The sequence below is a fragment of the Candoia aspera genome, chromosome 3, assembly GCF_035149785.1.
Source record: "Candoia aspera isolate rCanAsp1 chromosome 3, rCanAsp1.hap2, whole genome shotgun sequence".
NCBI classification, from domain to species: domain Eukaryota; kingdom Metazoa; phylum Chordata; class Lepidosauria; order Squamata; family Boidae; genus Candoia; species Candoia aspera.
This window is the reverse complement of record NC_086155.1, coordinates 31,071,502-31,097,291: the sequence shown is the minus strand read 5'-3', so window position 1 is coordinate 31,097,291 and position 25,790 is coordinate 31,071,502. Positions and strand designations below refer to the sequence as shown.

Genomic DNA, 25,790 nt, shown 5'->3' with positions numbered 1-25,790 from the left:
CTTCAGCATATTTCAGTGAATATATACTGTATTTCAGAATTGAAAAAGGCAAGATGGAATAAGATTATACAAACTATAACACAATGAAAATGTTGTGTGAAACATGAGATGCAAAACCATCCAGCTCATTATAAGATGCTTGTATTTCTGTTAACTGCATACTATTTTTTGCTAAAGGGTTCTGCTAGCAACTAAAAGCAAATCAGGGAAAAATTCTACCCACAAAATGCACATCCTCTTTCCTTTTCATGAATAGCAGCCACTATTTAGAATTTCAGGTAGGTATCTTTGCAATCCTATCTAGAAATGCAAATGATTAAGCCAAGAACCTTTTGCATGAAAAATCTGTGATCTGCTATTAAGTTATGGCTGTTTCCAGGAAGGGATTTGGTTAAGAACACATGTCATTTTTTTAGCTTCTAGATTATCCATCCAATTACTTACCCTGAATGACGTCTGTCAATGTCATTGAACAGTTCCCACAGTTCCTCAGAGCTGAGGATGCCATCAGCACAACAGTTCTTAAACTCTTCAAATGACAGCTTCCCATCATCTACATTTAAATAAAGACGTGGAATAATTATATTTTTCTAAAGAGAGAACAGGATGACACATATACTTGGTATGCTATATATGGTTTAGTTCAACATATTCTGTACTAGGAGAACATTATGGAACACCAGGTGAGTCAATAATTGATAAGCCTCTGTTGAGCAACAATGATCCATCTGGAAATGTCAATGATTCATGGAATATCCATAAGTCCATAGCTTCCACATCAAAATAAATTAATAAACAAACAAACAAACAAACAAATAAATGATTTCTATAGCCGTCCATCTCAGCAAGTGACTCTGGGCGGCTTACAACAATAAAACTATAAAACAAAACAATTAGAATTAAAAGTTAAAATATAAAATAAATACAAAATAAATATACATGGCTGCCAAGTGAGCAACGTATGGATGTTAATACAGCCAAGAGACAGGACCATCCACACACTCAAGGCCCCAGGCCCAGGCACAAAGCCAGGTCTTAACAGCCTTACGAAAGGCCAACAGGGTTGGGGACATCCTAATTTCCGGAGGGAGGATGTTCCAGAGGGCAGGCGCTATGGAATAGAAGGCATGCCTTCTAGTTCCCGCCAACCGACACTCCCTGGCTGACAGGACCCGCAGCATACCCAACCGACTAGATCGAATTGGACAGGCAGAAACAACTAGGAGAAGGCGGTCCCTCAGGTAACCTGGCCCCAAGCCATGAAGGACTTTGAAGGTGACAACCAGCACCTTGAATTGCACCCGGAAGCACACTGGCAACCAATGCAGCTCACGTAGCAGTGGTGCTACATGTGTCGAGTACACACCTTTATATATAAGTAGATATATATATATTTACTTAATATATAAGTATATATCCCACCTTTATTATTTTTATTAATGCAGGGGATTGAAGGCCAAAAGGAAGAGCAAAATGTTTATTGATTAGATTACTGTTCTGGATCACAACTTTGGCAAGAGTGTTGAATTGGGAGAGAAATTTATTTGGTTTGCACTTTCAGACTACTCCATGAACTTGAACATGGTTGTGGTTTTCTTTCAATGTTTACATTTCTGAAAAATTTGATGCATTTCTTACAAGAAATGCAGATAAAATATAAGTGTATGCTATTTATCTACTTTTAAAAGATATGTACTGTAGTTCAGAACAAAAAAATTCTGAACTTACAAGACTGCATGAAGGAAAATAATTTGCATACTTGAAGTATTTATATTAGGAGAAATGCTTATAAAAATGAAGCACTATTTTTGTACAAACTTATTCAGAAATAGTAAGAAACATAAATATTTATTTATAATGCTGTGACTATGGGTGGTTTACAGAGTTAAAAACAAAACAAAACAAAAAGACAACCACAAAACCCTGAAAAAGTCATTAAAAACATTAAAAACAATAAAACTAATAACCCTAAAAAACAAAACATTTAAAATAAATATTATCAATAAACTACAGTGTGTTAAACTATATTTGCAGGAATATCAACATTAGATCCATATCATTGTTCAGTTTTAAAGTTCAAGGCAGGTAACTTTGGGTAAAATGTGAGAATCAAAAAATAATCATTAATAATAACATAAAATCAGTGTAAACACTATTTTTTAAAAATACATCTTGGTAACAGAGTAAATTAGAGTGCAGCCAGAGGTGTCTATAGGGAAGCAACTAGGGGCAAATGTTTATATGTGTATCATGATATCATCATACCAATGATGTCACTTATGTACTTGCATCAGACATCATGTCACATGTACTAAGCTGTGTCATTTGCATTATGATGTCATGATGTGTTGTCAATTTGAGGCCCTCATGGCTTGTTACTGATTTTCTTGAATGTGGTCCTCTGCTTTCTCCTTAAGATGGAACTTCCTGTAAATAAATAAATATGTCCAAAGTGTAGGACTATGAAACTTGAGTTAATACCCACTCCTAGACATGTTAAATCAGGGTGGTCTCAGTTCCATTTACAAATTGAGGATAACATGACAAGTGCTATGTGAAAAGAAAAAAAAAAGCCTTGCAAAATATTGTTAAAATGAAGCAAAAATGAAACGTCAGATGGATTTGACCAAAACCAAGTTTGCATAAAACAACAAATAAATCATAAAGTTTTGAGCAATTTCTTGGAGTGACAGGTTCGAATATAGGGGATCTAAAGGCTACAGCAGAACACCAAATGGGAGTGAAAGATGAACATAATGAGTGGATTTCTGAAGTAGAAAGAATGATTGACAGGCAAGATAATATATTCTTATGAATAAGGGATATGATAGAAGCAAGTGTTGTAGTGATAAGCAGCAGTGGAGAAAGGCATGAAAAACCATCTAGGAAAATCAATCATGGGTTACAAAGTAGGCTGCTGAGGCTATGGGTATGCTACGTCATCCCATACACAGACTGGAGTTTGTTTGTCTGGTAAAGAATTTAGGAACCTGTGAATCTTAGTTTACATATATGACAAAGTTTCTAGCCCTTAAGACTGTAAAGAAAACCTGGGAGACTGTGAGGGTCAGTATAGAATGTAAGCCTAGGTTCTAAAAAAAGCAGATTCAGATCCCCATAAAACTATTATGTTTTCTGGATCATTTTCAGCTACTTACAGCCTCTCGGCCTAATCTTGTGATGAGAGAAAATTGGGGTATGAGGGAGAATTGTATCTGTCATCTTGAGTTTCTTAGAGGAGAGTTGAAATAGAAATGTGATTTTGTTTTCCTATTCTGTTTTTAAAAGGGTGCTTTAGAGTATCCACTATTCTGTTGGATGACTTGATTGCCCATCCCTAGCCTTTGAAATAGGAAAGGCTGTATAATCAAGTGGCATTGCTTAAAAAACAGTCACATACTCATTCACTCACCATTCTTGTCAGCTCTTCGAAAAATCTGAAAAGAAAAACATGTTTTCAAAACAAGTTTTAAGGGTAATCCTTCTTTTGTGTATGTATATCACTGTTCACATGTATATGAATCAACCCCACCCAAATACAAAATACAATAGCATCTACAGAGCAAACCAGTTCAATCAAAGTACGCAGCCCATATAAAGTCAGGGGTATGTCTAGGAGGCCATGTGTCCTATTTAAAGAGGAGAGCCCCCTATTTAAAACTGCTTTCTAGATTAAGGACTGTCTAGTCCAAATCCAGTTTAGAGGTAAGGCCTTGAAGCTGCCCATCAATGCTTAGCACCAAGAGAGCCAATTGAACACACACATCATCTCATCACAGTCTTTCCTGTTCCTTTGGTCAGTTTGACCACCTAAATATTTCCAGATTTTTTTTTTTAATCCATTCAATCATGTCCAATTCTCGGAGACTGCCTGGGCAAGTCCTTGCAGTTCTCTTGGCAAGGTTTTTCAGAAGTGGTTTGCCATTGCTTCCTTCCTAGGGCTGAGAGAAAGTGACCGGCCCAAGGTCACCCAGCCGGCTTTTTGCCTAAGGTGACTAGAACTCACAGTCTCCTGTTTCTAGCCTGATGCCTTTAAGCACTACACCAAACTGGCTCTAGGTAGCTCCTAATTTTTTACTGTAGCAAATGAGGGAAGTATTCCTGGAAGAGACGAATTGTCCTTTGTACTGTATATATTTGTGCACATAACTGCACAATGCATATAGCCTCTGGAATTTAACTTCAATAATCCATACAGACAGATGGATGGACCTTCATGAATGGAAGTACTTTATCATACATTAAAATCTGCTAATAAAAATGTGTGAATGTGTTCTAATGCTGAATCTGTCTAAGCACAAATATGGGAATTCATTGCACATTGGTGCCATAACACCATATGGAAGAATTAATTTCAAGGGAAGTGGATAATTCTGAATCTGATACCTCCATAAAAACAAATGGAGCAGTATTTGTTGGCTCACAATTCCAGATGTATATCAAAGGTCTCATATTTTTATTAAATTTCATTTAATATGTAACACTTTTACATTTGCACTGAAAATCCCAAAGAAATCTAAAATGAAAATGAAAATGAAGACAAATAAATAGAAATTTTAAAAATCAGAATGATAGCTGTACAGCCATTAACAGTAGCTGGTAGTCAAAGAAATGCCTGAACATACAAAAATGCCTTTGTCATCTTCTGTTTGGATGACTGCAATTCATTCTACGTAGGGCAGTCCTTGATACCATTTGGAAGCTACCGTTGGTCCAGAATACAGCAGCTTGACTAGTAACATATTCAGCTTGGTTTGCCTGTGTGACACCAATACTTTGGTAATTGCATTAGCCACCAGCAAATGTCTAGGTGCAAATCAAGGTGGTGATTGCCACCTTAATAGTTTTTCATGGCTTAAGACCTGGGTATCTCCAAGACCATCTTCTCCAAGTAGAACCTGCTTGTCTGGTTAGGTCTAGTAGGGAAGACTTGTTATGCATCCTAAATCCTTTGGAAAACTGCTACCAGGCACCCCAAGGGTGAGCTTTTCCTGGGGCAGCCCCTTCCTTTGGAATAGCATATACCCTGAGATAAGGGCAGCCCATTCTTGCTTGTGTTCCAGATGGTGATTAAGATCTTGAAGTTCTGGAGGGCCTTTCAGTATGGTGGGAATTATTGAATCACTCTTGAAAAGGTGGCATGAGGCGATTGTGTTTATGATAAGGAATGTTTTTTTCCCTTGGTCATATTATTATTTTTTGATTATTATTGTATTTTAATCCTATTACTGTAATGTGGAGTATAAGGCACTCAGAATCCATTTCAACTGGAGTGGCATATAAATCCTACTAAATAAATGAACAAGTTGTTGGAGGAAATGCACCACATTTGGAACCTATCTGATTTCAGTGGATAGATCATTCTACGAAGTAGGAGCTACAACAGAGAATACCAAGTTATGCTGTAGTACAGTTACGCGTTCACAACATCAACCTGTGGTTTATATACTATATTAGATCAGGATTTCCTATATTGCATTGTTTAGTTTTGTGCTGATCTTCCTCACGGCCAAGATAAATGTGCTATTCACAAGTCCGGAAGCTGGCAAAACCTATTCTGGTATAAAATTTGCTGCTCCCTACTGGCAATCCCTATCATGCTAAGACACAATAACAGTAAATGGAACTGTCCTTACTTATTCACATTAAGGTGGATTCCCATGATTTTGTTTCCCTCCCATCCCACTAAATGTCAACAGCTGGTAGAAAATATCCACCAATCACTTTCCTTAACATGGGATTGGGCTGGGGCTGAGGTGGAGGTGAGTTTTGTCATATAGCTAGACTGGTGGGTTTAGCCATCTATCCAAACTCACTCTGGTTTTAGACAAGTGCTTTACTTATATAGCTACTTTGGGACACTGATTTAGCACAATTCCAGAAGAGTGCTGGACCAGCCTGAATAGCAGCTGACAGGGACAGGGAGAGCTGCACTATGAAGCAGCAAAGAGAGAGGGGGCTCTCTCTCTTCCACCCTCATGCAGCCCCAGGCTTCTACCCAGGTTCAGCTGCTGTTTAGGCTGTTCCTGGTCTCTGAAGTTGAGATCAGCTTGCAAACCTGGCATGTACTGGAGGAGAAACCTGGAAGATAATGCCCAAAAGCTAGAGGCAAAGGTATATGCCTACACAACACTGAAGTGTCCAATAAGCGCTGGGCTGATCCCATCCCCTGAGATCATCTGACTACAACACCAATCAAATACTTTGTGAAGTACATCAGATTATTCCAGGAAGGCTACTGCTGCCTGCTGTCTACTAAAAGGGGAAAACACTATTTTAACAGCAGAATAGCTAAGGACAACTTTAAGCTGCCTCAGGTATGCATTGCATATGAAAGGAAGGCAATATCACGAGGACATGGCAGAAGAAAGCGGTTGCTCATGCCATGGTACGACACGTGGAGAAAGTTGTGTTTTTACATAGTAGTCTGTAATGGCACAATTCATCTACAAAAGATGCCTGGGAAGAGTTGGAAGGAATTTTCATCAGCTAACTAGGCAATTGTTTCTAAATTTAACCCACAAGGCCCCCATAAGGATTTGTCTACAGTACATTTCAGCAACCTGCAGAACATTCAGGAGCGTCCTTTCACTGTTTTACACATTCTAGGTATATTTGAAAGCTTCTTAAAGGAAAACAACAACACCAAGTGCATCTTCATGCATTATTGCATTATTTCCATAACTTCAAATTCTCATTAGCTTTAAGCAAAGAAGATTTTGTTTCAAATATACCATAATAAAAGTTAAGCTTCACTAACAGCTGTATTTTGTTATCAAATGGAAAAAAAAATCCCTGAATTTGTCAGTAGAAATGGAATTTCACTCCTACATAAATTTCTTGACCAGAATGAAATCAGGAAGACCATCTTACCTATTTTGAAGATCAGCAATTCCATGGTGGCATAATTTTGCAGAGGCATCTGCAGGAATGTGTCAAAAAAAGTCAAGATGGCAGCTTCAATTATACAGTTGTGGCCACCATCATGACTTTTTCTGACACCTCCCATGGAAATGCCTATAGTTTTCTTTCCCAGATGAAAAAAGAAGCAGGCTTCTAAAACCCAAATTTTCATAGTGGAGATTCAATGTTAAAGCCCCCAGCAACATTGCTGAAGGCCTTACTCCATTGTTATCATCGTTTTCTCTGCAGTTGCCTGTTCTCTCTTACCGAGAACCAAATTCTTTTGACTAAAGATATTACACACTTGAAATACTGTATATCCTGTACTGGCCATGCAATTAGTTACAGAGTTAATCTCACCAGCATGCAAAATGACCAACTGTATGCTATGTGGCATCTTAGTGTTCATGAATGTGTTTAAATGCATGGATGTTAGCAGTGCCTTCATCTCAGTAGAGAATTGTCTTCTGAAGATAAGGGAAGCTGAATGCTGATAACAACTCAGGCATCAAATGCCTGCATAGCCATCATACGTACCCTTTCTGCACAAACAGTGGCATGTAAAGTGCAGGGAAGGAATAAGAAATAGTAAGATAAAGGCACGAAATGCACGATATAAGAAAAGACAAGGAAATATTGGTAAGTCTAGTTCATACCAACTCCATTCACAATGCCTTTCCATGCATTTCTACCCCTGCAAACCATCCTTGCGAATATCCATATACCACTTCTCACTTCCTCCTTTTGGAGGATATTTTAGCTGTCTTGTGTAGCCTTCTTCATCCACTTCCAAACAATGTTTTATTTCAGTCAAAAATCACTCTGCATTTTCTTTGCCTCTTTTAACTCTTCCTTGCTCTCTTTGCAACGATTTTTTTCTCTGTATAAGCACCACACAAAACCTTTCTCTCTTTTTCACTTTCAGAGCAGTCATTTTCTTACATGTATTTTCTCATCCAGAGCCTTTTTAATTTTATTGTTCTGCAAAAAGCAGATTTCATACTTCCCATGAGTGCAGCTCTGTACACTCCTGTGGCACCTTGCAACATAATTCTTTTCAGTCAGGTGCAAGTAGTTTCCCTAACCTCTTTCCATACATCCACTTTTCATTAACTCTGTTCAGTGATTAATCTATTTTATATGCTTTTCTATATAAAACTACTATTTAATGTTCCTGCAGTTGTTATACTTTACTCCTATTTCTTTCACTTTTTTCCTTTTCTTCCAGGTCCATTGTTGCCAAAATCCACTCTTGCTACCACTCAGACGTGATTTGCCCTACATTCAAGGCTCCTTGTATCCTGCACTTACACTCCTAATCTTTTGCATAAACAATCAAATCAATCATGCTTTTAGATTTATATTCATTTCTTTAACGTATGTACATATGAATAGATTAATACTTAAACCATATATTTGCAACAAACAGTCCTTTTTCTAAGCAAATGCTCACCAAACAATTCCCACTCTCATTCAGTCTTGGGCCTCCAAATACTTTTTCAGTACTCTCTCATCTTCACCCGTCCATACCATCTAACAGAATATTCTTCCTCCCACTCTGGACCTGGTTCTTCTATTATTGCTATTCATTGGAATGTAACATGCAGCTGTCATTAACTTCTGGATCCTACTTTCATATACACTCACAATAAACTAGAGGACATCAGCCCAGAGGTACATGCAGTGTATAGGCACAGCGTTCTACAGGAATATAATATTTGCATTCATTATGATCATTTTTAAAATGGAAGTAACAGCTGCTACTGAATTATATATGAATATTGTAATCTTAACAGGTAGAGGGAGGCAAATAATCCTTTCTTCTCCTGCTTATCCTTATAGACCCCAGGATGGGAAAAAAGTTTTTCCCATTCCTGTCTACCAAAATAAGATTATTTTGTTTGTTTGTTTTATTCAGTATGCATGCTGCCTGACTCCAACCAGCTCTAGAGGGTTCACAATGATAAATGACATAAAAATAGCAGAATACAAAAAATTAACCAAAACCATACAAAAATAACTACAAAATAATCACAAGATGGCAATGCAGTAACAAAGCAGACATAAAATATCACAAACTGGGGAGTACCATCTACCCTACCCAAGGCCTGGGTAAATAGCCAAGTCTTTAAGGAACATCTTTAGAGTGGGAGCCATATGGATCTTGGGGGCGACTCATTCCAGAAGGCAGGCACCACTACAGAAAAAGCATGCTTCCTGGATCCCGAAAGTTGACACTGTTTAATCAAGAGGATCCAGAGCACACCCATTCTGCTGGTTTGTATTGGAAAGGCAAAAACCACAGAAGACATGCAGCCCTGCAAATTGCCAGGCCTTAGGCCATATAGGGCTTTATAGATGATAACCAGCACCGTGGATCACACCTGGAAGCACACTGGCAACTAGTGCAGCTTGTGGATCAGAGATGTCACATGGGTGTGCTGAGGCAAGCCCATCACTGCTTGCAGTGCCACATTCTGGACCAGTTGAAGCTTCTGAGTGGTCTTCAAGGGCAGCCCCACATACAATACATTGCAATAGTCAAGCCGTGAGGTGACAAGGATGTCAGTGACTATCTAGAGGGCCGGCTGATTCAGGAAAGGGTACAACTGGCACACCAGATGGAGCTGGACTCAAGCAGGGGCTGTGAGTCCAAGAGAACCCCCAAGTTGCACACTACTCCTGACTGGGGAAGGAAGTGAAACCCAATCCAGGAGAAAAGTTGGAAGATCTCTGAGTTGGGTGGTTCCAACAGCCATAGCCACTGAATCTTGGACGGACTGAGTCAGAGATGGTTTCTCCCCATCCAGGCCTGCACAGCCTCCAGGCTCTGGGACAGAATTTTGAAAGCCTTACATGGCCAGCCTGAGGACAAAAGAGTATCATTAGCATACTGATGATACTGGGCCCCAAACCAGCCAATGACCTCACCCAGCAGTTTCATGTAGATGTTAAAAAGGAGGGGAGAGAGTACAGAACCCTGAGGCATCCTACAAAGGAGAGGCATAGGGAATTATCTCTCTCCCCCCAAGACTGACTGGAACCAACCATGAAGGAAGGAAGAGAACCAGCATAAAATGGAGCCCCCATTTCCCAACTCCCACAGTTGGTCTGGAAGGATACCGTGGGCAATGGTATCAAAACCACTGAGAGATCAAGGACCACAAGGATGGAAACATCACTCCATCCCAACTCTGCCACAGGTCATCAACAAGAGTCCCGAAGTCTGTATCTATACTAAGCCTGAACCCTGACTGAAACAGATCTAGATAATCTGCTTCCTTCAAGGTCCTCTGTAACTGCAGCCCAACCACCTTCTCAACAACCTTCCCTTTTTAGGGAAAAGGGAAGACAGAACAGAAGTTGTCTGAAATAGTTGGGTTCAGGGATGGTCACACCACTACCTCCTTAAGGCTGCCAGCACCACACTTTCTCTCAAAGAGGCAGACACCACTGCATGGACCCAATTACAAATAACCTCTCTAGGTACCTTAACAAGGCTGGGTCCAACAGATGGCTTACTGCACAGAGAAACCTGTCCACTTCTTTGAGAGTCACTGACTCAAACTCATCCCAGACCACACCACCAGACTGTGCCCCAGGCACCTCAGCTGGACTTGGCCAGAGCAGATCTGAGCAACGTTATCCACCAAATAACCAGCATATTCTTCACAGTGACCCTACAGATAATCTGGTGGCCCATCCCTACTCAACAGGGACCAAGGACCAGTTTACCCTAAACAAGGTTACTGGGTAGCTATCGGCAGATGCAATAAGTTTGGAGAAATATAAATGCTTTGCTGTCCTTATTGCTACAAGGTTAGTCCCTAATATGGGCTGTTACCCATGTTCAGTCAGACTCGCTCCAGGTCTTCCTCCAACAGTGCTTCAGGTGTCTCTTCTGGCCCTTCATCTCCTGGAGCTCCTCAGTAAACCAAGGTGTATCCCAGGAGTGGTGCACATTGTGGTCCAAGGCCTTGGCCACTTGGTCATTCCAGGCAGCAACCAAGGCCTCAATCAAACCACCCATCAGATCCTCGGGGAAAGCCATAAGTTCCATCTGGAATCCAATAGGATCCATTAGTCACTTGGGATAAGCTAAGTGAATAGGCCTTATCTCCGCATGGGGTAAGGGGCACCAGCAAGCCAAAAGGTAATCAAAGACTTATCTGTCCATGGCAATGAACTGATGTTAATGTTCTCCTATACCAGATCACATCACAACTGCCCTGAGACAAAACCCAGATCTAATGTGTGGCCACTGGTATGCATTGGCCAATGGATGACTTGGGACCAGTCCAGGGTTGCCATGGAGGCCATGAACTCCTGAGTGGCCCTGGATTCAACATCACCAGGTGACAAACTGAAATCCCCAAGCACCAGAAAACAGCTCAGGAAGGGATGCCACTGGGCAGCAGGTAGGACAGTACACCAAGGAGCAATCCTAGATACTAAACAATCCCACCATCATTGTGAATTGTACTATTTACAAAAAAAATGCAAAGATACATATGTAGTTTTAGGTTGGGAGGGGAAATCAAAGTGTTCCCAAGATTCAACCTCCCCCTCCCCCAATTCTATGACATAATGACCATTTCTGATACAGAGGAAAAATAGAAACACATGAAACTGCCTTGGCTTCCTTAAGATTTATTTGTTTGTTTATTTGTTTGGTATCCATTGTCATAATGAATACACATGAAAAATGCTTGTCATTAAATATTTCCTGTTTTGGCATCTTTGACTTACAAAGTACATGGGCAATTACAGATTTTCCCACCAAAACAAAACACCTCTGTGTAATCTCTGGTGTTGCTGTAAGATATTAATCTGGTTGTCTTACTAATGTGAGGTTATGGGTACCTGTGGGAGCAGACTTTGAATCATGCAGCAGTGTTGTCTTAGTATTAAAATATAATTGTGCATTTTTGAAATGTCAATTAGCAAGAGTTCAGAAAGTTCTACATTTAAATAAAGAATCATCAATTGAGAATTTTTTGAGGTTAAGTCAAAAGCTCCCACCACAGAAAAAACTTCCTAATGTTTCTCCCCGCTTCCCATGTTTTTTTTTTCAGAATACTTTCTTCTTGAGAAATGTTGTGGTACACACTCACAAGAACACAATACTTCCTTGTTACCTGACCTCACATCATCACTGTCTTTGATTTGTCCCATCCTCATGTTTACCATTGCTTCTTCAGTTGTGATTCCTGCTGGAGTTGGATGAGTGGGTAATCACACACATACAGAGGCACAAAAAATCTATTAAAAAGGGAAAATAGAATCACTGCACGGTCTTTCAACTGACAGCACCAAAGGCTGTCATTTGATACCAGGAATGAAGGCACCTTTTTCTTCATAAAACGGTGGCACTGGTGGTGAGTTTCAGCCCAGCCCTCACTGGAAATGACTAAAAGATGCAGATAAGATGCTAGGACTACAACTCACAGCATGGACATCAATGTGCTGACTAAGATACTGGGGAATGCATGCAAGGTAAGGAAAGGATTGCATCGCACACATGGAACATCATGCTGTCATGGCCTTCCAGAGAATCATAAATCAGTTGGTGTAAAAGTTTGCGTTCACCAAAAGAGGAACTACCTGTAACTCTGTTGAGTGTTACCCACCTGATAAATTATTGCCTAGCCTTCTCCCCCATGCTATATAAGATACATTTCTTGGGTTTGGGGTTAGGAAGAAGCAGGATGTGTCTTCCTTTGGACTGGAATGTATGTACTATAAACGCTCTTGTCAGAAATAGGAGATTGCAGGACAGCAGTTTTTCTTTAGCATATTTTTACCAAAATAGCAAACTATAATCCTCGAAAAAGAGAGCAGGGCAATCTTCTGCTGCAAAGCTAGCCCAAGTTAGATTACTGACTGAGAAAAAGCACAAGCTGGCACATGCTTTCAGTCTGTACACAACACTTTCTCTAACTAACTGTAAGGAGAATCTTCAACACTGGTGAGGCAACCAGGCTTGTTGCCAGCCTAAATGTTCAGGGGGAGGACCAGAAACAGTAGGGGGATGCACATCAGGTCTTTTTTGAGACAAATTAAAACTTACGGTGAAGTAGAGGGCATGGAAATGATCTTGAAAGACAGAAGGAAGAGCTGCTACCAAGGCAACAGTCAGATAAGAGGGGCCAAGAAAACGTCTCAGACAAGCTCTCCCCTAGTTCACATGAAGATAAATTGAGGGAGTGGGGAAGCACGTTCAGACTTGCAAGATTTTGTTACTACACTGTTCCAATAAAAGTAGTCCTGACCTTTATGGCACTGGCTTCTCATTTTGGTCTACCTTGTTGGGCTGACAGGTACCCAGCCAGTTACAGGCCAAGAGAACATTCATATAGTTTGGGCTTGCCTTCTACTGTCATAATTCGGTCTGGAATTTACAAGATTATCAACATGACTTTTGGGCAATTACTGCTTGTCAAAAATTAATATGCTTTTCTTGCTTCTATCCTCAGCATCTGGAATTTATCAAGGCATCAAGAGTTCTGCATGCTTTGAGCATGAGACGCAACCAAAAGAATTATTGTAGAATATTGGAAGGATATTTTGACATGTGCTTTTTGTCAATCTTTGAATTAGTCCATTTTTGGCAGAAGAGCAAGGGGACTTTTGAGCAATGTGATCAGATCTCCTTTTCTATTTATGAAACAACTTTCCAGGCATTTTGCTTCTTTTGTTTTGCTTCTCTTTCCTTTTTCTTACATCATATTTCATATTGGTCATGATAAGGTTCTTCTGACAGTTCAAACATAAAGTGCAGTGTTAAAACATGATAGATAGACAGACAGACAAATATTGTAGATATGACTATGTTGCTATTAGCAAAAAGAAGCAAAACAAAATCTGGTGATAGAATAAGTTTCTTCAACCATAGCATAGAGATTTTAAAAAGGCAACAGCTGAGGTATTTATTTTATTTTTCCCTCCCTCCCTTCCTTCCTTCCTTCCTTCCATTTATATGGCTGCCCATCTCACAACAGCAACTCTGAGTGGCTCACAATATTTAAAAACAATACAAAACATAACATAGCAACACATGCAGCAGCCGTGTTAGGAGAAGGAGCCAAGGGATTCACTGCTTAAGACAATTGGTTCTCTCCATCCAATGGTAAGACAATGAGCCCTGTACTTCTGAGTAAATTGAAAGAGCATAAAAACATCAGAAGAACATAAGACGCCTGTTAGATCAGACTAATGGCCTATCTAGTCCATCATTCCAAGCTGCAATATCTAGGAAGTTCACAAGCAGTACCTGAGGGCAATAAACATATTCCACTGCTGCTTCCTAGCAAATGGCATTCGAGATAAGCTGCTTGTGATTCAGAAATAGAATATGGCCATCGAGACTAGATAGTTAGTCCTCCATGGAAATGCTTAGTCTTTTTTTAAACCCTTAAAACCAGAGTCTACAAACAGTGCATAAATTAGAGCTTTCGGTAATGTTTATTTTATAGTGCTTGAATCTTATTCCTTGATGTAAGAATAGAAGTGTTTTATAGTTCTATTTCTATTTATGATGGAGCATTTCAGTAGTAGATTTCCATTCCATTACAGAGAAATGTGTGAATGCGTGTTTTAATGTCCATTCAGAATGGCTATGCCCCAGTTCTTCAGATTTATTATTATGATGGTACACAGCATGACTCTCAAGGCGATCAAACCTTTTTTGCATTGTTAATTAATCTTGATAAACACCATGTCCAAACAGCAGCTCTACACATGTGCTAGTAACAAACGGATAGCGCAAGATATCATCTTCTCTTCTTTCCTCATTCCTTGCAATCAACCCAACAATATAGCTCTCTCCATCCCTGTGCTTCTTCTCCAGGTTCGCATCTCCTCTGCTGATCTTCTGACATCTGCAAGATTGGTTTCTTGCCAACTATTATTACTTAGCACACACCAGCACCTAGCAATGCATTTGGTAGCCATTTTAATGCTAGGTTCAAACAATACTCAACGGTTCATGGAATTGCTGATAGGTAACTTGTTCATTACTGTGAGCAAATGAATTGTAGTGGATTTTTTCCCCTCTCTGCTGTTGAGATAGAGATAAATGGAAACAGCTCCAATGTTAAAAAAGGTGGTTGTGCAAAGCAGGGGTAAGAGAATAACATGGACACAGCACACATTCTTCTCACTGACTTTGAGCTTTTCAAAACATTCCTCCCTTTTGTGAAAAGCTGTGTAAAGGACTCAGCTGTGCCTTGCCATCTCAGATGTGCCTGGTGTGTTGGGTGAGTGGGTAGATAATAAATATGTCTGCTATGCCATGGCTTTTAAGGATTATTGTTTGGCTGGGAATTCCTAAGTAACAGTTTTCTCCCTACCAACTGAAAATGTTAATGTCAACTAACATTTTCCCCTGCTTTCATGTTCCTTACAGCTTTATACTCTTTTACATACACACATTCATTTAAATATTTGTTCTTCTAAAATTGCCCATTGGATAGCACCTTTTCTGATCTATTAACAAATTCCTGCTTGGTTCCTACTGGCTTAAAACTCAATTTATATAGCCAAATATTTGTGTGTTTACAGTATGTGTATAACAAATTCCAGGGGAAGTATGATGGCTTCTGTATTAGTCATTTGTAGCAAATATACAAACTAGCTCATAAGCTCTTGATGTTGGATTGATTATAAATGTATAGAATTGTTAAAGCATCTCTGCAGTACAGAATTCAACCATTTTAATTTTAAAATAATTTTAAACCCAGAATATATGGCTTGCAAACAGATGGGAAGAGTTCTCTAGAAGAGAAACCTCAGTATTTCTTCGAAGTGTAATTCCCTGAAAATAGAAAAGATTCTCTTGGCACCTTAGGAACAAGCTACTTTATTTTCCCATTAGCCTTTATGGATCACTCCTACTTAAGCAGACATGATCCACAAACCTTCATGTGATACTAGTCCCTAAGGTAGAGAGGTAAACTAGTAAGAGACTAGTATCCTGGTTTCTAAGGTTCTGCAAGAATCTTCTCTGATATTTTCTGCAAAGGACTAACATGGAAACATGGTAATCGACCCTTGGGAATGCTTACAATCTTAGCAAATACTACTGTAAGTTAATTTCAGACTCTGACCTTAGTGGTCTTACAATAAGCTCTTCTTTCAATCCTAGTATGATTTCATTGATTTCAGGTGTAACCTCCTCCTATATATTATGCTAAGTGGGTATTCTGGAATTCTATCCCAAACCTTGCGGTGAATGTGCCACTTTCCCCATTTGCTGGAAACAAACTAAAAGCACTGATACATGTTTATCGTATAGACAGACCATATGGATGCTTACTCAGAGGTAAGTCCCTACAGGCTACAGTGGGACCTAAACCTACCTTGGGATGTATATACAGAACTGCAGTCTTAGAATTCAGCCCAAAGCCTTTTTAATAAGCTCTTATACTATTGGGTATTCATTGACCATGCTTTCCCTTTGTTGCTACATTTCTACAAGGCCAGAAGTTGAAGTGACCAAAAACTTCAAGGTCATATAATTGAAGGGCTATTTAGAAAGACATCTCCAAGCACAGAAACTAAGTGACTCAGTACAATATCGATGTGACTTCCATACCGGCAGCAAAAAAATATAATAGGGTTCCCTGTGACAGATGAAATGCAACAAAGCGGGGGGGTGGGGGCCGGGGGGCAGCGGCAAGAAGAGAACGATAATCATTCCTGGCAAAATGTTTCAGGTTTTGCATTTTTGTTCTCTTCCTGTGCACAATTGCTGCTCATCTGTTTTTTTTTCTCCCCTGCAAGAGCAGCTGTTGGTAGGTCTATAATAGCATCTCACAGTGTGCTGGCATTTTGAAACCCCTCTGTGGGTACAGGTAGGGTGCAAACTGCAGGTGGGATATATTTATCCCTCATTTGCTAATAAAAACTTCACTATTGTACATTGTCTTGTCTAGCTGCAATGATTAAAAACAGGGCTGCTACACAAAATGGATGCATTGCAGTTGTCTGGGCCAGAGAGACTGTTTTCCTAACAAACTTACATGAGTCCTTACAGAGACATTATTTTATCATATTTTATTAAATATAAATTGGCTTGGCAGTGGTTCTTTCTTTTGATCCACAGACCTTGAAACAGTGAGGCTGTAAGTTGTATTTGTAATCAGCATCTGGGTATCTCATGCCAAGAAGCTCTTGACTTTGCTACTTCTTGAAAAAGCAGTGCCTCTCCAACTACAGGGATTATAATTCTTCCAGAAAGAGACCATACAGAAAATGATTCTGATATTCATTCATAGGTTGCACAGAGCTAGGAAAAGGAAATGAGGAAGTGACTAAAAGCTCCTCTCTTCCTATTTCATACATGTCACTAAGCATAACGTGATTTCCTCAATTTCAGCTTAGTGTGATATGTGAATCCACCTGCTGTGGTTTGTAAACCATGATTTATGACTTAATGCATATAAACCAAGCCAACTTGATTTGTTCAGAGTAAGTTTAAAAGAGGGATGTGTAACTGTATTGTGTTCGTTTCACTTTCATTTAAATTTAAATAACGTAAGTAGTCTCAACCCATTTATTCTACATGCTCTTTTTTTCTCACATTAACTTTTCAGTTTGGTAAAAACTTGTGGAGAGCTTTGATGATCATATCCAAGTCTAATGGGGATGGGGGCAGCGGGAGGAACACACAAGGTCAAGGGGCCAGAAAAGAAACTACAGCCTAGCACATAAGTGGGCAGCCTTTTTGCTGCCAGGATTTCACTCTGAGTCAGAGATCTAGCTCTGTAGGAGAAAGGGGGGTGTCATGAGTGCCGTTGAGCTGAAGACATCAGCGCAATGGCACACATGACAATAACAAGGAAACAGGGGAAGGGGCTCAAGATAAGTAGCCATCAACTTACAAAGAGAAAAGAACAAGATACAATGGCTAAGCGGATCGCGAGGCACACCCAAGCTGTTAGCGCTAGCGCAACGGAGATCGCCCAGCTGACAGCAATCACCAGAGGAATAGGGAAACCGATGATGGGCGATCCCGGAGCGCCAGCGGGGCCTCGCAACCCCTCACCTACCGGCAAGACAGCATGTTGGACAAAGGGGGGGTGACGTAACCGCGAGTGAGGGGGCACTGACCGGCGCGGGGTATTTAAACCCCGCACCGGCGCGCTCCTGTCACTCTCAGCTTTTTTCTACCACTGTATCTACACTACGAATAAACCAGAGCCTGTTTCAACGGAATCAGTGTCTGTGTGTTACTTGGAGGTAGGCAGCGCATGACAGGGGGGAACTCTGGGAATCAGAGGCATTTCAGGCCCGCTATGGAAAACAGGCAGGCTGTGACCTGAAGAGCCAGCCCAAATTTCCTGATTTTTTTTTCCTGGAAGGAGGGTAGTGTGGCATCTAAGCATGTTGCTTAGATGGGTGGCCCAGCTGTACCTAAAGGATAGGAAGGTAAAATTGCTGTTGTTGCTTTTGTTGTTGTTATCTTTCCTGGACTGTGCTGAAGAGCCAGAATTTTAGCAAGTTTTTTTAGCATGCCACTGTATTTTATTATTGCTACTGTAGAAAAGCCCGAGATGAGTTCAGCAGAAGTGGAGCATAATCCTTCTAGATCCTAAGAATCACCGGAACCACAAATACTTAGTGGATGCATATTACGGCCTGCTGAGCTTCATTAGTCCACAAGCAATGAGATGTGTGGGACTCTTTCCTTGCACTTTCCTTCTGACTGATTTTCAGTTGTGCTAGATAACAGACTGGATGTCACAAGGAGGTAGAACAATCAACAAGAAGGAAGCTGTCACTGCATTACTTAACGGAGACATAAATTCTGACTGGAAAATTATAACCTGCCATCCCCATCTCAACTACCTTCCTTAGAACAAAGCGTACTTAATAACAGTTATCTCAATTAGTCCCATCTTGATGAGTAAGAATGGGTCACTAAATTACAGCTGAAATCCTCCCTTCAGGAACCAGTATTAGCCCCTCAGCTAAACAGTTAAGCATTTGCAGAGAGTGGCAATATTGGTTTTTATGTGCTAAGAATCAAGTTTTCAGAGAACATTTTTAATTTTTTCCCAATGCATGAAGTTGCAAATGTTTTTCATAAAAATTAAGTTACTCATTTTGGGGACTTTTTTGTTTTCCATATTAAATTTAAATATGAATGATATGGAGAAAAGGAAAAAAAAAGTAATCACCAATGTTCACAATTATATGAAAGCCTTCATATTCATCTCCAGGAATATCAGCTTTCCAGATCAATCTTTCCACATTTAAAGGAGAAGGAGAAAGTTGGTATGGAAAGTTTTTCTTAAACACTAAAGCAATATAAATAAAAACTATATGGATATTTTTAGACTTCTTGAAATACCTATTTGTGGAAGTAGCCAATCATAGGATAGCATCATTACATTGGCACCTCAGTGCTCACAAAGAACCAGCTCAGCTGTCTCCCATCCTTGTTACTGTACAGCACAGCTAAGCAAGGAAAAAACGCAGTTGGAGTGAAGTCAGACTCATCTCTGATTTCTTTGTTATACTGCATCTTGTGGGATTTTTTGAGATAAATATAGATGGGAGAGGGAGAAGGAGAGAGAGATCACCTTCACACACTACTAGCTAGCAAGCACCAACCATAATATCTACTGGTAAGAATGGAAATGAGAGTTTCCCAACTGTGTACAAGAGTTTTGTAATTTAATTTGTGCAGTGCAGCTAAAGTTCATTCATAGGAAGTCTGGTCATCTTTGGCCGAAGTATTTTCTGAGTTTCTGTGGTGGTAAGGTTGAATCATAGGGTGAAAGGTAAAGGTTGGAGGTCTCAAGCATCCTATCCCAGAAGTCTAGGTCTTCCTGATTCTTACAGTGTTCTAATCTTTAATTAGAGGCTCAGAAACAATATCACTTTATCTCCTTTTCTGGCCCCGGTCTCCAGTTTCTGGCGTGGATTTTAAAAGGCAAAAAATGGTCTCCATAAGGAGAAGGGCTGGAGCTCCTGTCATGAGTAAGGATGGCGAGCAGGGGGCTCCCACCCAGACTGTCAAGCGCATGCGTAGCACTGAGGAACTGTTCAGCCATTCAAAGAGACACAGATCGGGACCGCCTTAACCCTTGGGGGTTATATGGCTGGGTTTTTCCCACGCTTCTTCAGTTTGTTAGGATTCTTGTTAAGTACTAGTAATAAATATTAGAGACCAGTTCATTGTCTCAGTGTGTTTCCTGGTTGTTAGGACAGGCTGGAGCTCCTTTGGCTACATCATTAATCCATACCTTAATCAAAAAGTTCCTGCTTGAGACAGGAGGTCATTGATTCCATGTCTAGGAAATAGCTGTCAGTCTTGTATTTGCTGGAGGGCGTCGCAACAGCTTTATTAATAGATTTGGGACTTATACAGATTCCTCTCCTCACTGCAGCACTGAAAGAATTTCTTCCTTTATTAGCACATAGTTGTAAATATGATGAGCTGAAGGCAGTATATACAAAAGTAAATGGAAAACTTACATGTTGAAGGCTAAAATTTACAGTATATATGGGATGAAATGGGGGAATGACCAGCATTCAGCATGGAATGCATGCTTTGCCTACCAAGGATTCAACCTTGAATCTCCAGAGAGATTGGAAGTATTCTTGCCCGAAACATTGGAAAGGTCATATCAAAATGTATACATGCAGGGCTAAATCAGGGGTAGCCCACCTTTTGGTGACCCCTTAATTTGGGGGGAGTAAGTGGAAGGAGCAATAAGACAAAATGATTGAGCTTTTATCATGAACATGAGCAGGGCCAGGTTCTTCTAATTTTTCTGGGGTTTGGGGAAAATAGATTCCAGTAGCAGTGTGGTTTTCTTTTCTTTTTTTTTAATGGTAAGCCTATTATAATTTTGGTGGTTTTTTCCATACCCAAATGGTAAGAAACTGTTCTGTCAATGTTCAGTGATTGTGCCACTGAATTTTAGCAGCATAGCCAGGCAGGGGTCTAGGAGATGCAAGAGCGTGAGTCACGGATCTTAGGTTGATCACCCCTGGATTAGATGGACCAGTGTCCATGACTCTAAGAGCCTGGACATATGGACTATAGGAAGTGGTGCCAATAATGATGGCTCCAGCAAATTAAATTAAATGTTTATCAAATGGACTCACTAGTGTTGGTCCCATTTTAATTTTCCTGTAATGTGTTACATAGGTGGATGAGACACTTCCCAATTCTTCCTGTAGTTACTTCTGTTCATTAGTAGTAAGAGCCCATCAGTCTTAATAAAGAAGAAAAGGGTTGCTTTGCCAGATGATAGGCATTTGCTTCATCACATCAAAATGACCTTCCCTTCTAAAATAATTCAGGATAAAATATTTATTCTTATTCTTCAGCAGTCAATTAAATTTACTGATTGCCTCTTCATTTATCTTGAGGTAGTTAACAAACAAAATATTAATATGAAACAATTTGAATCAGCAATTAAAAAATCTTTGTTTCAGCTAGGAAATAGGAAGGAAGGAAGGAAGGAAGGAAATCTAAGCCAAGTCATAATTAGTCCCATTAATTTAAAATGTGGCTCATCTTCTTCATGACTACGACAGATATCCTAGGCATGCTCAAGTCCCAGTGACCTCAGTGAAGATCTCAGTGAAGTTGAACTCTGGAAGAATCCGATATTTACACACCATAGGCGTTTATGGAGGAGGTGTGTGATTGAAGCCCTGTCCTCTTTTTACATGTGTTGCAGCCGCAGACCTCACCTGCAGAAGCCTCTGCAAAATGGATGTCCTCAAAGTCATAGGAACAGAGTTCAGGCAGGAGCTTTTCCAGCCCTATTGAGAGTAACAGGGATTAAATCTGCAACCTTCTGCATGCTGAAGGCTCTACCACTGGATTCCCCAGCTTTCTTTTTCAAAAACAGTGTATTTGAGGAGAGAAGTGGCAAAGAGAAGGACTGCCAAGTTGTTTTCCCTGCTGGATATTTTCTGCAACATTTTCTGCAATCTGTTTTGACCCATCAGGACTTTAGATTCTCATTGTGGGATTGCTTAAAGACATACACGGAACTGCAGGAAGAAGGGAACAATTGATGTGAGCAATTTGAAGGAACAAAAGCAGACAAGCAGAAGGGAAGGACTTAAGCACTTCTTCCCCTGCTGCTTCTGCATATAAAAAGTGTTGTTGTTGATGTTGCCATTGCCAAAGCATTAGTAGATGTTTTAGCATGTGATATGTATTTTAGTTTGTTCCTAAATCTTAGTATGCTTGTGTTATCCCAGGGCTAATCTTTTGCTCAAGGGTTAAGGAAGACTGCTTGACATGCCTGCAAAAGTTATTCTCCTTTAGCCTTCTCTTGGCCTCCACCCATTCTCTCCTTCCCCATGGAGCCAACACATTTCTGTAATGATGAGCAGGATTTTATTCAGGAACTTTCGTCACCACTATAGTGGGTCAAAAGGCAGAATTATTGTTTCAGGTAATAGTGGGTGAGTCAGCAGCAACCCAGCATGACTCCCCGTTCCTAGGCTGAGCTTGCCAGCAAGACAAAATCTTTACACTGCATCCTGAGGCAATGCGTTATCGCCACAGAGATGGGGAACAAAATCTTAGGAACATGAGGTACAGTGTGGCATAGGCTTGAGACACTGAGGAAAAGAAGGACAGTGTTCCTCAGAAAGAAGTTCCTCAGAAACCCTTTCCCCCAAAAACTAAGCAAAGAAGCAGAATGTTACTTGCAGTGGTGCTAACCCTAAGACATTTTCTTCCCCCACCCTTTTTAAAAAGAATAAAGATACAATCCCTAAATATTGGACAGAAAACTATAGCAACAAAGTACAAAAACACAGTGCTGGTGGTAAAACAGAAAATCTGTGTATTTTATCTGTAGATCTATGTCTGTGCATGTCTTTGGGTGTATGTACTGTATATGTGTGAGAAAGAGAGACAGAATGCTCCAGTTTGGTGTTGTCGTTAAAGGCTAAAAACTGAGCTAAAAAATTGAGACTTGTGAGTTCTAGTTCTACTTTAGTGACTTGGTCCAGTCAATTTCTCTCAGCCCTAAGAAGAAGGCAATGGCAAACCACTTCCAAAAATGTTGCCAAGAAAACTGCAGGGACAAGACTGACCCAAAAGCATACCTATCTATCTATCTATCTATCTATCTATCTATCTATCTATCTATCTATCTATCTATCTATCTATCTATCTATCTATCATCTATGAAGCCAGTTTAGTGGCCTGCTAGAACCACTGAAATGGAGCAGAGCTTATAACAAAGCTGAGAAGCTGGCACAGAAATTTTTTTTATCTTAGATAGCTTCAATGAGCACATCAGAGAAACACAGATTATTGAACTTACACACTCAGCCCTCCCAAGCATAAAGAATCACATGCTTAGACAGATTACGTTAAGATAAGTAAAAGAATTTCTTACTGACTTTATTGTTGCTCCTGTTACATCTATCTTGTGGAAAAGATGAAGTTCCTTTGTTCTTCTTTTCTTTCTAAATACATAGTTTGCCCTAAACTCTCAGCCCTACAGCTGCCAAGAGCTGTGTGGAAGAAAGGGGCAGAATCCTTCATTCAAGGCCCGAGCACAGGGCCCTGATGAATGGAAAGCAGAGCAGCATGCTTGCTTCTCCCTGGGTGGAAGAAGGGGAAAGAGAGAGAGAGGAAGTGGGAGTGGCAACAAACAGCTTCCTCAGAGTTGCATTGTGGGACAACTCAATTTACATGCTAATTCACATGCAAATGAGGCATGCTGAATTTGCTAGAACTTCCAACAATCAATCACTCTATCTATCTATCTATCTATCTATCTATCTATCTATCTATCTATCTATCTATCTATTTATATGACATCATCTATCAATCCCTCCCTATCTCCTTAGTTGAACGATGTGATTGATTTCTAGAAAGATATATGTAAGATGTAAGATGATACTACAACACCCTAAGACAATAACTAAAATATGTTTTTATTTTAGGAAAGCTCTACTAACTTGTAGTGATAGGCTATACAAAGGGCAGTGTTACTTTTACAGTATCACCACCAATTAAAAAAAAATTGTCTCAGCTAAATAGCTGAAACTGTTCATGAGGCGCCACTGAGATGGGTCCTGTCACCAGTTTCATGGATGTCCTCTCTCTCCACAGAACTTTTAACTCCTCACCAAAGTTCTGATGCACCAAGGCCCCTAAGAACCATTCTTCATACCTTAAATATTCATTCACATTTGTAGAAATCAAGGTGAAGACATGGAAAAATAAATGAGAAAGGTAGCTTGCAAAAGGCATAATTCTACCTAGAAATGTCCGAGAACAGTGTGCATGAAATAAACTGCCCATCTAATTTGTTGGTCTCCAAGCAAGAAAAAAATATAGTGTATATATTTATATAAATACCTCTTTTTTCCCGTAAGGTTTGTGCATGTTGGATGAAAATTACATGAATATTATCAGACAGCTTCTCTGACACACAGATTTATTAATTCTTATCCTCATTAATTTTATTAAATCTGTCCATTCAAGACAGATAAATCTGGATGGGGGATGAAGACAACAAACACATTGGGCATACATTTTGAAGCTCTATTTCAGTTCACCTTCACAGTCCCCAAGGTCCTGCCCTTAACTGTCAAACCCATTTTTCTTTAATGCAATTTTCAGGAAGCCAAATTCTTTGTATCAGTTTCACAATGCCAATTTTTCTGCTTGCCCAACTCAACTGCAGAATGCACACAAAGTGACTCTATACAATATTTTCTCCAGTCACTTTTTCACTCTACCAAGTTCTATAGGGCAGCTCCGTTCTCTGTTGCTGCAAGGAATTTATTTGCATTATTATTATTAATTAAAGCTCTGCCTTCACAGTTCAAAACACTTCAGAAAAATTTAAAAGCATTCAAAGAAAATGGCAGTGTATTCATTCGGATGGGAACTTTCATATTTTTTTGATAAAGATCCAAGATGCTCAGAATTTCAAAGCAAAGTCCAAGGCTATCTAAAGGCTGACCTTACAATGTAGCAGTGATCAGAACACCTATTCCATACAAATTCTTGCACCCAAACTTTTGTTCCTCTTGTCTCTGTCAAGAACAGCTCCACAAGATGTACCAACCCAGCTAGAGTTAGGCACCTGGCCCCATTCTGGTTGCCCTGAAGTGGACATGACTAAGACTTCTCTCAGAGCATTAAGGTGGTTAATCTTCTATAACTATTTTAGATATGCAGAAAAACTTAGATGTTTAGTATTACCAATCAAAAGACATTGTGTAGCTGGTCTGCCTTTTCTTCCAAAACTGCTTTTTTGTAGAAAAGGGGGGAGAAAAAATCAGATTCAGTAAGGAACTTTGGAAGTTACCAAAGTAATAATTTGGAAATTACAAAAAGTAATACTATATTTTATCTGGATTTGCAATAATAATCCCGCAAATAAGGCATGGCAATTGCAGTGTAACTGTGTTGTCAGCAAGTACCCTAGATTTCAGTAGCATTATGCTAAATTTTTAGCACACAAGACTCAACACAAATTCAAACAACAGGCCAATTCATTATCAAGTCAGGATGCTAAAATGTTGCATAATTTCATTTCATTCTTGGCTGAAATTGCACAATATCTCCTGTGTGAATACTGAATTCTCATGTAATGTGGCAATCTCTTATTTTAGCCTTTTAGTATTTTTTAAATTGAAAATACACTTTATATTTGAGGATCCATGGCAATCATCTTGTGTCATAGATGTGCTAAAGTTCATTGGCACCACGACAGTGATCCCTGCCCTACAGCCTGGACTTCTATGACCTTCTCCATATTCTGGTTCCCATAAAAGCCCAGGTTTTCTCCCATTCCCAGTAAGTTTCCATTTCCTGAGCTGTCTATATATGCTGTCTCTCACTTTTTATATCCTTCAGCAGCAAAACCTCTGAACTC

At 39.8% G+C, this 25,790-nt stretch overlaps 1 protein-coding gene across 1 annotated transcript in view; it reads right to left on the bottom strand.

Annotated features, from left to right (window-relative positions):
* Positions 1–25,790, bottom strand: part of NECAB3 (N-terminal EF-hand calcium binding protein 3) — a 113,807-nt gene that overhangs the window by 74,530 nt on the left and 13,487 nt on the right. The window contains exons 2-3 of the mRNA XM_063297228.1: positions 3,413–3,437; positions 445–553 (exon numbers count right to left, since the gene is read on the bottom strand). Coding sequence (XP_063153298.1) covers positions 445–553; positions 3,413–3,437 — 134 coding nt within the window. The remainder of the gene's footprint in view (positions 1–444; positions 554–3,412; positions 3,438–25,790) is intronic.